The 14,397-nt window shown below is 42.3% G+C and overlaps 1 protein-coding gene across 2 annotated transcripts in view; it reads left to right on the plus strand.

Moving 5' to 3' along the window:
* The window catches only part of znf704 (zinc finger protein 704), a 60,386-nt gene extending 46,322 nt beyond the window's left edge, over positions 1-14,064 (plus strand). The window contains exons 5-9 of one of the 2 annotated variants that reach the window (XM_083523737.1): positions 1,393-1,493; positions 5,189-5,456; positions 12,101-12,214; positions 13,501-13,598; positions 13,761-14,064. In XM_083523737.1, the coding sequence (XP_083379863.1) occupies positions 1,393-1,493; positions 5,189-5,456; positions 12,101-12,214; positions 13,501-13,598; positions 13,761-13,875 (696 nt within the window). In that variant the 3' untranslated portion in view covers positions 13,876-14,064. The remainder of the gene's footprint in view (positions 1-1,392; positions 1,494-5,188; positions 5,457-12,100; positions 12,215-13,500; positions 13,599-13,760) is intronic. The other variant, XM_083523738.1, reaches the window with a different exon arrangement.
* The last annotated feature ends 333 nt before the right edge of the window (positions 14,065-14,397 follow it).

Here is a 14,397-nt window from a genome sequence, read left to right on the forward strand (position 1 = left end):
GTGTCCACAACCGTTTGCTAATGAAGTGTATATCATTATGTGATTTTTTTTGTTCACAGTGTATTATGATAAGTGAATGTGTTTTGGTGTTTTTTTTTGATGAATAATTAAATGTAGGCTGTTGGCACTGGGACTTGTTTTATTATTGTTCGTGCTCTCAGAGGACAACACTGAAATTTTGCACCAGCCTAAAACAAAAGATATCCTTATGGAAATAAAATGTGTGCCTTCACAGGTTAAACACGCCACGGCAAAATTATAATATTCTTCCAGGTGGAATCAAACATTACGAAATAAAACCTGACAGGACATTATTGGAAAATAATCAACACGAATAGATGTATGGTTACCACCATGCAGCTGATTTTTATTTCCGGGATGGTTTTATTTTTCTTATAACACAGTTAATGCACCAGTGATTCATTAATTATTGAAGGCCACGTCTTGCTTCTTATGTGTTTATAGTTTAAGCTATAAAAAGTGGATTTTTCTTAATAGCTTGATCTGCGGTCAGAGCTTCGGTTATAGAAAATGCTAGAAAATCCACACCTTGTGACCAGAATAAAGAATGCAACAGTAACTGTGTAATAAAAAAAAAAAAAAGCCATTTTATTCCCCAGTGTCTATACAATCAGTGTACAAAATGCAGGAATATTTTCCCCTAATTAAAAATGTCCACAGATGTATCTGTGTGACAGATACATTTAATTAAATTCGATTTGTATTGCACTTCAATCAATGGATATTACACATGCAAAGCAGCTTTGTAGAAAGAAATTGGTTACGAATATACATTTTTACCGCATCAATTTGTTTATCCCTAAAGAGCAAGCTTTCAGCAACAGTGCTATGGAAAAACTTCCTGAGTTGGTATGAGGAAGAAAAATTTCAATCCAGAACTTAAAGCGAACCCATCCTCATCTGAGTGACACCATATGCCCATTTAATCTACTTCCATCACTGTCGAGGTTATTAACTGTTCACTGATGGAGACTTAAGTGCAAAACTGATTATGGAAATTGTAGTCACCTTTCTGGTCCTTGAGTGGCCTCTATAGTCTTTAAGCTGTTCATCTGGAATCATCTTAAGCAGCAGCGAATGGTTTCTAAATGATGAGAATTTGATTCAGAGGAACAACAGGAAGTAACAGGCAGGTCTGGGAAACAGAAAGAGAGAGAAACACTGGTACCTCAGGAGCATGTGTAAAAAGAGAAGGAGAGAAAGAGAGTGTCTATGGAGACTTTTAGACAAATGTGGTTTGTGTGTGTGTGTGTGTGTTTGTGTGTGTGTAGGTTTTTTACCTTAGGTTTTTGTTTCTTTGTTAAGCTTAACATTTAATTGGAAAAGCAGAATGGATTAGTGATGTCATTGTGTCACTTGTGTTTCGTGCAGAACTCCATGAAGGTGATGTTCAAGTGTCTGTGGAAGAACTGCGGCAAGGTTCTGAGTACTGCAGCGGGGATCCAGAGACACATCCGCACCGTCCACTTGGGGTAAGAACACTCAGAATTAAACAGTTAATCAAATTATAACAAATTATGGATAAAATATTCTCTATACAGATAATAGATATTTCAGCTGAATCCTGAACAGCATTTTATTACCTGAGAGTAAACACTACATATGGTTATAATCTTAGCATAGGTTTCTATTTCACAATACGCCTCTGGAGGATTCCAGAAACATTTATGAACTTTAGTAGACGCCCTTATCCAGGGTGACATACAGTTTTCTTATTTATAAAACTAAACTGTTGAGGGTTAAGGGCCTTGCTCAAGTGCCCAGATGTAAGTTTCTTTGGTTTTGTTGGGGTTTGAACTCAAATCCTTTTCGATCAAAAGTCCAACGTCTTAACCACTGAGTTGCTATTTTCTCTATGTAGTCTAGCTATCAATATCTTTCAGATGTGCCCATGAGTACATACACTATATGGACAATATTATTTTGGGCACTTGATGTTTCCAGCCATATGTGATTCTTTCCCAAACTGTTACCACAAAATATTTTTTTTCTTACTTCACTTGTTCCAGCATGACAATGTCCCTGTGCACAAAGCCAACTCCATGAAGATATTCTTTACATGGGTTGGAGTGGAAGATCTTGCGTGACCTGCTATAGAACTCTGACCTCAACCCTATTGAACACCTTCGAGGTGAATTGGAACACTGACTGCACCTCAGGCCTCCTCACCTCATCCTACAACAGTACATGACTTTGGCTGAATGAGCACAATTTCCACAAGCACACACCAAAACCTATTGGAACATCTTACAAGTTATAATAACAGCAAACGGGGACTAAAAGTGGATTGGGATGTTCAAAAAGCACATAAATATTATGAATATAAATATTATGGTCAGGTGGACAAACATCTGTCCATATAGTATATAATGAATATCACGAATATTCAAAACCTTTCGAACACTGAAATCAGTTCTATAGAACATTTCAAACAAATAATAGGATGTGATTTTAACGATTGTGAACAGCAATTATGCCCGATAGCTTTATACAGTCAGTAAATTACCGAAATTAAAATAAGTACCATGTTATGCAGATGATGTTCCCTCAGGCCAGGAACTAAGTTGTTTCCAACAAAGTGAAGAGCACCAGCTGGATACACAATAACTCCAGGATCTGCATTGCATGTTTTATTAGAAATTTTATATTAGATATATTACACACTTAAAAGTGACAACGCACTGTAAGTCAGCAACAAGCTGTATAAGGGTGTAGCAGGCATTTCAGACCAGAGGTCTACATGTCATATGCTGCATAGGTGAATTCTCATCTGTATTATTTATTATTAAATTTTTCAAGTAACTAAGCAACCCATCAATGCTATACATGTACAGCAAGATCTTGCAAATTTCCTCTTCCTTCTTAGAAGTGACTCATGCTGAATATGTCGAAGTCGTAGCTCAATGGTTAAGATACTGGATGTCTGATTGGAAAGTCATGAGTTTAAAACGCAGCGCTGCCAAGCTCCACTGCTTGGCCCTTGAGCAAAGCTCTTCCCCCCTGAATTGCCCAGTTGTATAAATGATATGTATAAATGGTGTGATCCAAAGAGAAGACAATGAACCCTGTCAGGTTAAATCACTTCGGTTTTAATCTGCCGAAAAAAAAACAGTTTGGTCACATTCTAGTTTGAAGGATAAGGCAAAAATGACACTTTTCATCTGTATATATTGTATATCTTTGCTGTTTTCTTCTCAGGAGACTTTTTAATTTTGGCATTTAAAAATGCTGCAATTGCTATAGGACACGAGCAATAAGGATTTTGAGATCGTTTGCCTTGGTATATTATGGACGGTTTTGCATAAAGGCAACATCTAATCAAAACCAAACAAGAGGACACATGTCTCCTGCTTTAAAAGCTATTGTCTTCCACATGATACGCCGGTGCAGAGGCAAGTGTGGTTAAAAAAAAAAATATATAAATAATATGTGCACATTTTGCTTTAACCCAATGTGTCAAAACATGGTAGACTGACTGCAGAAAATTATTGTGATGATTTTAAATGAGTTGAAGAACGTTTGATGAGGGTCAAAGCAGGACCCAATTTCTACTTCAGCACACACAGTGAGATGTAATAGATAATTACAGAAAGGTTTCATGAGTTCAGTCAGGTGTATTAGAGCAGAGACAGCACTACAGCACTGAAGTAATGACGGGTAAGGTAAATTGAATTATATCCTGTAGAATAACGATACTGGGAAATGGAACCGAAGGTCATTTTTTTGAACAATGTTGGTGGGTAAAGATGAATTTATTAGTATAAACTACAGCTTCATTAGAACCTCAGAAAAATCTGTTGTCATTTTGGTTGCACAATGAGTTAAGTTTGAAGTTGACAATTTTTAATGAAAAGAACATAAGGAATAGGTTCAACTAAGAAATGGTTTCCCTTTTATTTTATCTAGAAGAATCTAGATGTAACTGGAGAAAAATTATCTGGATGGCTCTAACCATGTATATGTCTTACTTACAAAATCTAATATCAACTGTCTATGCTTTTGGTAACTTATAGGCTTTTTTTTTCCTGATTATGATACGTATCCATTTCTGACGGAGTTCTGTGAACACAAAAATCAAGACCACCTTATTTTTGTTATGTGGTGATGTAAAAGTAATTTGAATACAGCCTGAGCTGCATTTCCCTAAAGCCCTAAATGATTTCAAACTTTGGAAACTTTTTGTCGTTTTTTTTTAGCCTGAAGCCACATAAAAAAAAAAAGTTTGCCTAATTCCAGCTTTTTTCTCATACAAATCCAACATTTCTGGTGCATTCACCAGTAACTATGTTGTTAGTCTGAAGTTTGAAGCTGTTGGTGTATAAATGTGGCTCCTCCGCTTCATCTGTCTTGTTCCGTCTCCACCAGAGCTGATTGTTAGACAGGGTTTTCTCCAGGGTTTGCAGCCTTAGTTTAATACCATGCGATTCTATTGACTGTAGATTGATTTAATTTTCAATCTGTAAAGCTTTTTGGAGAGGGGAGAAAGGGGTGATGCTGCTCGATTGGCCAAAATCTTTTCAAAATTGCGAGAAAAAAGTCGGAATTAGGCAAACCTTTTTATTATGTGGCGGAAACGGGCTTCCATATGAAGCTTCTCCTTGCCTCTCTGTTTTCTCCCCATTCCTCTTTTTTTCTTCTCATTATTATGAGTCTTCTGTGTTTACCTGTCCAGAGCACTCCAGAGTTAAGCAAGTGGTGTCTCAGTAATAATGATCCGTGGGGAAACACAACGCTCCAGAGGAATAAAGGAATCATTGTAGCTTGAATCTGAATCAAACAATAACATTTGTAATATGAACATAACTTAATAGTCATCACCGTCTGCAGGATTAAAAGCTAATATTGTTGTATAAACATAGAGCACATTGACTGCCAGCCTGTTTGATGGTTTAATGGACATTTTAAGAGCTTTCTCTTGTGCTTAAGGCACATGACAGATTTTCTTTCGAGTCGTAATGAAATATTCTGCACATTACACAGCATTTGTAATTGTATTTGCATACCGCTCCTGTTAAACTGACATTAATTTTCAAATATTTAATAGATGGAAGTGCAGTTCTGCTCCTCAGAGTAATTAGAGCAATGCAACCAACTGAATCAGTATGCTAATGGGATGGTGTCAAAACCTTTCCCTGTTTCTCTCTCGCTCTCTCTCCCCTGCCCCCAGGCGGAACTGCGACTCGGAGTGCAGTGATGGAGAGGAGGATTTCTATTACACCGAGATTAAGCTGAATACAGACTCGGTGGCTGACGGCCTGAGCAGTCTGTCCCCTGCGTCTCCGTCTGTTCTGTCTCCTCCACCTGGTGCCGAACACAGGAGAACCGAAACCTCCAGCAGTACCAGCGGAGCCAAGAGCGAAAGCAGCAGCTCCACCCCTCTTAGTCGCTCCGCCCCCAGTGCACTCTACCTGGTGCACACTGACCACGCCTACCAGGTACCACCCACTCGCTTTTACAAGCATTTATCAGGGATAACATTCGATTACATCGATAATATTCTTACAGTTCTCGAGTTTGATCTTTTGAGATAAAAGTATTAGAAAAGCCCACAAACATATTGTAATTGAAGAAGTTGGCATTGGCATACCACAGAAATTTCACTCACACATACCATTGCATCTGATGTTGAAGCCTTGTGTAAATGTAGAATTTTGAGTAGTCCTTGAAAGAGCAAAAAAATCTAACAAAAAGTTTTATTCAAGTGTTTATGAATGGCTTTTTATGTTGAGAACTCTTTAAGAAGCTGTAGCAAGGATTCTGTACTTATGAACAAACTGTAAGCTTTGTTTTATTTTATTTTATTTTTTTTAGTTCACATTTTTATAATTTTAAAAATCCTGTGTTTAGAGCACACATGCATGTAGATTACAGTTTTACTCCCATCATTTCAATTTCACTGCAGTCCGGGGTATTGTATATCTGCACATTTACAAGAATAAGTTACATGTTAGTGTGGGAGGCTCATAGTATAATGGCTTTCACATAAATCACGGTGAAGAACCTACTACACTTAGTCATTAGTGGGCTATAGTAGAACAGATTACATGTTTGTGTGGTAGTTTCCTCATGACCTCTATGTGTCTTCAGCAAAACATAAAGGTTACATTTGAATACACTGACTATATTTACATCGAACTGCTCTTTTAGTGACTTGAGTCATTTTAGGATGCTTGGTTAAATGACTCATTTGTTGCTGGTTGTTACAGTTGCATGGTCTGCTCAAAAGAACAACCTGATCATGCAGCCATTGAAGGCTTGAGCTGTGGTTACATATAATCTACTTGTAGTTCATGTGTTTCAAAATATAAACACCTCATCCATCTTATGCATGCACTGAAGTATTGGAAATGAACCCAGATTTAACCCTTTGAATGTAAAAAAAAAAAAAACACTGGCAGATGATCTTTTAATGCAACATTAACTAGATTTGATCATGAAGTGTTTTACACGAAACTGTTTTGCACCTTTCGATTTCGCAATCGCAAAGCTCGTCAGCTACAAACGAGCGAAGGAAATGACGTGTCTGTGATCGATATTTAGTCATTCACACAAAGGCTGAACTGTTACCGAATGAAACATGTTTAAGTTATGCACAGAAGTAATAGATATGCTCTGCTCATTTACTGCTGACACTCAATATAAAGCACTTTGTATCAGTTACAAGTGGTATTTCACTGCCAGCCCATCAGACCACAAGCAAACCTGTGTAAAGCGGGAAATTCCCCCTTAAACTCAGAAATAAGTCATCAAGTGTTTTTTTTCAGTTTAATCCCAGGATCCACGGCAATCAGTGTCTTGTTTTACTGAGTCAGCTGTTTCATTTCAGACAGTCAGTTTTTTTTTCATTTTGAAATTTATTAATGTTATATTTGCAGTTGTATTCCTCTTTCTCTTATCTGATCACATATTTGATTAAGAAATACACAAATCAAATAATAATAATAATAAAATTGTAAAAAAAAAAATACAAAAGTAAGCAAATTGAAATTATAAAAATTTTAAATTATTTAAAATCTATACACTATATGGACAAAAATTTTGTGGACACTTTAACCTAAGAATCGCATATGCTTTTAAACATCCCATTCCACATTTAGTCCCCATTTGCTGTTATAATAACCTCCACTCTTCTTGAAAGATGTTTCTGTAGTTCTGTAGGTTTGAGGTCAGAACTCTATAGCAGGCCACGTTAGATCTTCCATTTTAGCCCATGTGAGCCCATGTTCATCTTCATGGAGCTCTGTGTGAACAGGAACATTGTCACAGTGGAACAGGTTGGAGTCTCCTAGTTCAAGTTGAGGGAGAATTTAATGCTGCATATTATAGGATAGAAAAATCAGGTGCCCCAATGCTTTTGTTTATATTGTGTATGATTGGTGTAATATGAATTTATTTGAAAAAAAAAAGCTTTATAAAATACTTAATTAAAAATAATTGTAAGAGTATCCCCTCCTTGAACTGCCACCTCCCCTCCTTGAACTGCCACCTTAACGTGGTGGAGGGGTTTGAGTACCCGAATGACCCTGGGAGCTATGTTGTCCGGGGCTATATGCCCATGGTAGGGTCTCCCAAGGCAAACAGGTCCTAGGCGATGGGTCAGACTAAGAGCGGTTCAAAAAACCCCTTATAAAACAGAATAGATCAAGGACCGTGACGTCGCCTGGTATGGCGCAGCCGGGGCCTCACCCTGGAGCCAGGCCTGGGGTTGGGGCTCGTATGCGAGCGCCTGGTGGCCGGGCCTTCCCCCACGGGGTCCGGCCGGGCTCAGCCCAAAGGAGCGACGTGGGGCCGCCTTCCCGTGGGCTCACCACCTGCAGGAGGGACCGTAAGGGGCCGGTGCGAAGAGGATCGGGCAGCAGTCGAAGGCGGGGGCCTCGACAACCCGATCCCTGGACACGGAAGCTAGCTCTAGGGACATGGGATGTCACCTCGCTGGCGGGGAAGGAGCCTGAGATTGTGCGTGAGGTTGAAAGGTTCTGACTAGAGATAGTCGGGATCACCTCTACGCACGGCTTGGCCTCTGGAACCACACTCCTCGAGAGAGGATGGACTCTTCACCACTCTGGAGTTGCCCATGGTGAAAGGTGGTGGGCTGGTGTGGGTTTGCTTATAGCCCCCCAGCTCAGCCGCCAGGGTCGTTTCCCTGCACCTACGGGTCGGGGATAGGTCTTTCACTGTTGTGTGTGCCTACGGGCCAAACGGCAGTGTAGAGTACCCGGCCTTCTTGGGGGTCTCTGGGAGGGGTGCTGGAAAGTGCTCCGACTGGGGACTCCATCGTTCTACTGGGAGACTTTAATGCCCACGTGGGCAGCGACAGTGACACCTGGAGGGGCGTGATTGGGAGGAACGGCCCCCTGATCTGAACCCGAGCGGTGTTCAGTTATTGGACTTCTGTGCACCATGTTCAAGCATAAGGGTGTCCATCAGTACACGTGGCACCAGGACATCCTAGGCCGTAGGTCGATGATCGACTTTGTGGTCGTTTCATCTGACCTGTGGCCGTATGTCTTGGACACTCGGGTAAAGAGAGGGGCAGAGCTGTCAACTGATCACCACCTGGTGGTGAGTTGGATCCGATGGCGGGGGAGGAAGCTGGACAGACTTGGCAGACCCAAGCGTACTGTGAGGGTCTGCTGGGAACGTTTGGCCGAGTCTCCTGTCAGAGAGATCTTCAACTCCCACCTCCGGCGGAGCTTCGACCGGATCCCGAGAGAGGCTGGAGATATTGAGTCCGACCATGTGGACCATGTTCTCCACCTCCATTGTCGAAGCGGCTGCTCGGAGCTGTGGCTGTAAGATCTCCGGTGCCTGTCGAGGCGGCAATCCCCAAACCCGGTGGTGGACACCGGAAGTAAGGGATGCCGTCAAGCTGAAGAAGGAGTCCTATCGGGCCTGGTTGGCTTGTGGGACTCCTGAGGCAGCCGACGGGTACCAGCAGGCCAAGCCAACTGCAGCCCGGGTGGTTGTGGAGGCAAAAACTCAGGCCTGGGAGGAGTTCGGTGAGGCCATGGAGAAGGACTATCGGCTGGCCTCGAAGAGATTCTGGCAAACCGTCTGGCGCCTCAGGAGAAGGGAGCAGTGCCCTACCAATGCTGTTTACAGTAGAGGTGGGGAGCTGTTGACCTCACCTGGGGAGGTCGTTGGACGGTGGAAGGAATACTTCTAGGATCTCCTCAATCCCGCCGTCACGTCTTCCATTGAGGAAGCAGAGGCTGAGGGCTCAGAGGTGGACTCGTCCATTACCCAAGCTGAAGTCACCGAGGTAGTCAAGAAACTCTTTGGTGGCAAGGCACCGGGGGTGGATGAGATCCGCCCTGAGTACCTCAAGTCTCTGGATGTTGTGGGGCTGTCTTGGCTGACACGCCTCTGCAGCATCGCGTGGCGGTCGGGGACACTGCCTCTGGGATGGCAGACCGGGGTGGTGGTCCCTCTTTTTAAGAAGGGGGACCGGAGGGTGTGTTCCAACTATAGGGGGATCACACTTTTCAGCCTCCCTGGGAAAGTCTATGCCAGGGTACTGGAGAGGAGAATACGGCCGATAGTAGAACCTCGGATTCAGGAGGAACAGTGTGGTTTTCGTCCAGGCCGTGGAACACTGGACCAGCTCTATTTCCATTACAGGGTGCTGGAGGGTTCATGGGAGTTTGCCCAACCAGTCCACATGTGTTTTGTGGATTTGGAGAAGGCATTCGACTGTGTCCCTCGCGGCGGCCTGTGGAGGGTGCTCCGGGAGTATGGGGTCCGGGGTCCTTTACTAAGGGCTGTCCGGTCCCTGTACGACCGAAGCAGGAGCTTGGTTCGCATTGCCGGCAGTAAGTCAGACTTGTATGTTGGACTCCGGCAGGGTCCCTTTGTCACCGGTTCTGTTCATAATTTTTATGGACAGAATTTCTAGGCGCAGCCAGGGGCCGGAGGGTGTCCGGTTTGGTGACAACGCGATTTCGTCTCTGCTCTTTGCAGATGATGTTGTCGTGTTTGGCTTCATCAAACCAAGACCTTCGGCAGTCACTGGGACGGTTTGCAGCCGAGTGTGAAGCGGCTGGGATGAGAATCAGCACCTCCAAAACCGAGGCCATGGTCCTCAGTCGGAAAAGGGTGGCTTGCCCACTTCAGGTTGGTGGAGAGTTCCTGCCTCAAGTGGAGGAGTTTAAGTATCTTGGGGTTTTGTTCACGAGTGAGGAAAAGATGGAACGGGAGTTTGACAGACGGATCGGTGCAGCTTCTGCAGTAATGCAGTCGATGTACCGGTCTGTTGTGGTGAAGAAAGAGCTGAGCCGCAAGGCGAAACTCTCGATTTACCGGTCCTACTCTCACCTATGGTCATGAGCTCTGGGTCATGACCGAAAGGACAAGATCCCGGATACAGGCGGCCGAAATGATCTTTCTCCGCAGGGTGGCTGGGCGATCCCTTAGAGATAGGGTGAGAAGCTCGGTCACTCGGGAGGAGCTCAGAGTAGAGCCGCTGCTCCTCCACATCGAGAGGGGTCAGCTGAGGTGGCTCGGGCATCTGTTCCGGATGCCTCCTGGACGCCTTCCTGGGAAGGTGTTTCGGGCACGTCCCACTGGGAGGAGACCCCGGGGAAGACCTAGGACACGCTGGAGAGACTATGTCTCCCGGCTGGCCTGGGAACGCCTCGGTGTCCCCCCGGAAGAGCTGGAAGAAGTGTCTAGGGAGAGGGAAGTCTGGGCATCTCTGCTTAGACTACTGCCCCCGCGACCCGGCCCCGGATAAGCGGGAGAAGATGAGATGAGATGAGAGTATCCATATTATGCCTATATTTTATTTGATTAAATATTTTGATTCTGATTCTAATCGGATCCACCATATGAGTGTCCTCGCGTTTGCACAAGGAATAAAAGTATTTCATATTCACTGAATTTGTGTCAAACTGAGCAGCGCATGACATGACATGTCATCATATGTTTCATTAAGCCATTAATTATCCTGATTGGTAGTTCCATGGGCACAGATCTTACGCACATGACACACGCTGCCCTACTTTGTATCACCTTCCTGGATGATGAAATAACACGTAATGGCCAGAAAAAGTACGCCAGGATTTAAAAACTAAAATTGCTATTCGGGTATTTGTTATGAGCTCTACAAGAAGTCAGAAAAAAAAAATCTAACATTGAAAATAGAAAAATTTTAAAGGCAAATCTGGCAATATCATTATGGCGCTAGAGATTAGAAGGGCTGAAAATGTTGCAGGAGTGGGTGGTTTATACTCTCATGAAACTGAGAGTCAAAGAGAGATTACACATTTCCATGATCTTAAAAGACTCCTGAGAGAAAACAGGTACCTTTGGTTACAGATATATATATATATATATATATATATATATATATATATATATATATATATATATATATATATATATATATATATATATATATATAACTTTTTTGTCTTTTTTACAGTTACTGGGTTTTCCGTCTCATTATTATAAACAAGCGCAGCCATTTTTTTCACATAAAGTTCAAATAAATCCGGTAAAATTTTCATTAAGGCGCAGCATCTGTTTCATGTATTTTGAACTTTAAGCAGTGCCAGAGCACACACACTGCTGCAGTACGTTTATAGGCTGAAATATTGAGCTGACATTCAATATAGCGTTTGCATTTGTGCGTGTAATATTCCTCTATATTAACATCTGTAAAACACAAACACATGCCCCACCCACATAAGGAAAGTTTCACTGCTGTGAAAAATTACACCACACTAAAAATGGTTTTCCCCTTCTCTCCTACCTGTTACCTAAATAGCCATTTGTCACCTCGAATATAAAAATTCTGGCAGAAGTCCTACTCTTTCGATATATAAACGGAGCATTTATAAGCTTTTCTTTGAACAATCACGATGACAAAACGTTCATCTGCTTGCTTTTGATGTTATCCGAGCGACCTAGGTACAGTTTAAAAACAATGGGACCAAGGACAGCTCATAAATTGTTCAGATACACAGAGGAGCACTCTGAGACCTACTCTGAGCCATTAGTGCTGCTCTCTCAGCTGTAACCTGTTTCAGTGTAATGAGTGTCCACTTCATGTGTGTGTTTTCCTGCTGTCCCTCCACAGGCCACAGCTCCAGTCTCCATCCCCTCCACCAGCTCAGCTCGCTTCACCCCCACCAGCAGCAGCAGCTTCAGCGTCTCCTGGCAGTCCCCACCCGTTACCTTTACCGGAACTCCAGTGAGTATACATGCACATACATATATACACACACACACACACACACACACACACACACACACACACACACACACACACACACACACACACACCGTTGCAATTAGCTTATAGAGTATGTTTCACAACAATACAGTACACAAAGCAGTGGTTTAGTTAAATACAGTGAGACACACACATTCAAACACACACAAACACTATAATTTTGTGTATATACACACTGACAGTAATGCCAGCTCTTTTCTAAGGAAGTTGCCAAGCTTATTTTTCTAGTCATTGTGTTTTCATGGTCACAGAAAATTTACTTCATGCAGAAATACCTGTTTGGTCATAACACCATACAGTAACTACAGTATTTAGGCATATAATAACAATATTTTGGAATTATATTCTCCTAAGTCTATTGAGAAAGCATGAAGAACAAAGAAGAGAACAAAAGCGATAGACATTGAAGATCAGTAATTGGTTGTTGGAAACAGTGCAGATCAGTAATTAGTTGTTTTGTGCACTGGAAAGCTGTATCAAGTGGAGGACAATCACACATGTCTGCTTAGAAAGGCATTCGATTAGTAGGTTCTCTGTCAAAGACACCAAAATGGCTCGACATCTCACAGCACTGCTCAGACACATCTATATGAGTTTACACAGAAAAATGCGAAAAAAGCTTAAATGGTTTGCATCCATGTGACTTTATGCAGCAAAACATGTTAGTATTTTGAGATTGCACTTAAATCGCACTTGAAAATCATTTAGTTTAAGATTCCCTTTAACACAATTGTCGATATGAAGTGGAGAAATTTACAGTACATGTTGTTTCCAAGCATAAATTTTGTGTCATTCAGCAGAATTCTGATCTCTGATAGCAAACAAACAAAAGACACAAGGCTTATTATAATTCTTGAAAATAATGTGACAGTTCATTCAAAGGACATGACATCGGTTGCGTCATTTTTGCTTCCATTCCAAATAATAAGATAAGCAAAAAGTGCGAAGGAGATGAACTGGCTGATTTCTTCTTCCATCTGTTTTCTATTAACCGATACAGTTCATGTTCATGCACGTCACATCAAGTCTTGACGAGGACGTGTTTTTTCATTGATAAAGCAGAATTTTAGCTGAATACCATCGTACAAAAAAAGGGTTTTAATGGCCATTCTATAGAAAAAGAAAGAGCATAACGACCACATGATGCAAAGTCGTTATATCTGTCTGAAGTTATCAAACAAAGACTATTATTTGTAGATTGTGCGTATTGGTGTGTGTAGTAAACAAGCTGATTTGTGTTTCAGGCCTCTCCCACACACAATCAGACGCAAGGCTTTAGTGAGCAGCGCCCTCAGACCACCACAGTGCTCTCGTCTCTACCCCGAGCCTCAGGCTCACTCAGGTACATCTGCTTCATTTTCGACGCTCATTACCTGCCAGCATATCATGGTTGATTTTCCACCAGTCAGGCCTCAAAGGCAAATATGGAAGACTCGGTTGGGGTGTGTGTATGTGTGTGTTGGTAATGGTGCCTGTGCATTTGTGTGTTTGTTGGTTGGTGTAGCAGGAAGTCCCGAGGTGAGGGTAAGAAGTGCCGAAAGGTGTATGGGATGGAAAACAGAGACATGTGGTGCACTGCGTGCCGCTGGAAGAAAGCCTGCCAGAGGTTTGTGGACTGAGCTAGGAAAAATGGGCGGGGCTTCCTTCGCTTGCAAAACTTCTTCTGCTGCGCCTCCTGTACCACAATTCCTACAATCCTCCACTTCCTGGCCTGGACCCAGGATCTGAAACAATACTCTTCAAACATTCCCAGTGCACTTGCCAAAAACTCGGAGAAAGGCGAGTGTGCTATATTGCAAAAAAATAAACCTTTTTTTAATCTTGGGCTGTAAAATATTCGTCTTGAATGGACCAGACACATCACTGCCCAAGTTTTGTTTTCTAAAAAAAAAAAAAAAAACAACAAAAAAAACACATTGTGCTACAAAATGAAGTACAGACTCAGATCCTTGTTTTCCATGAACGCTTTTCCACTTCTGCTTTTCAGCAGGGATAAACATTAGAGACTGTCCACCCCTTTCGCTCGGAGAGACTGCGTGGTTGTGGTTGTGTGTTTAATCAGGAGTGTGCCCCCTGGTGAAGAAAAAAAACACAAAACACAAAAAAAAAAAACAATCTTCCGTATTGTCACAAGCAATTAT

The sequence above is a fragment of the Silurus aristotelis genome (assembly GCF_946808225.1).
Source record: "Silurus aristotelis genome assembly, chromosome: 21".
NCBI classification, from domain to species: Eukaryota; Metazoa; Chordata; class Actinopteri; order Siluriformes; family Siluridae; genus Silurus; species Silurus aristotelis.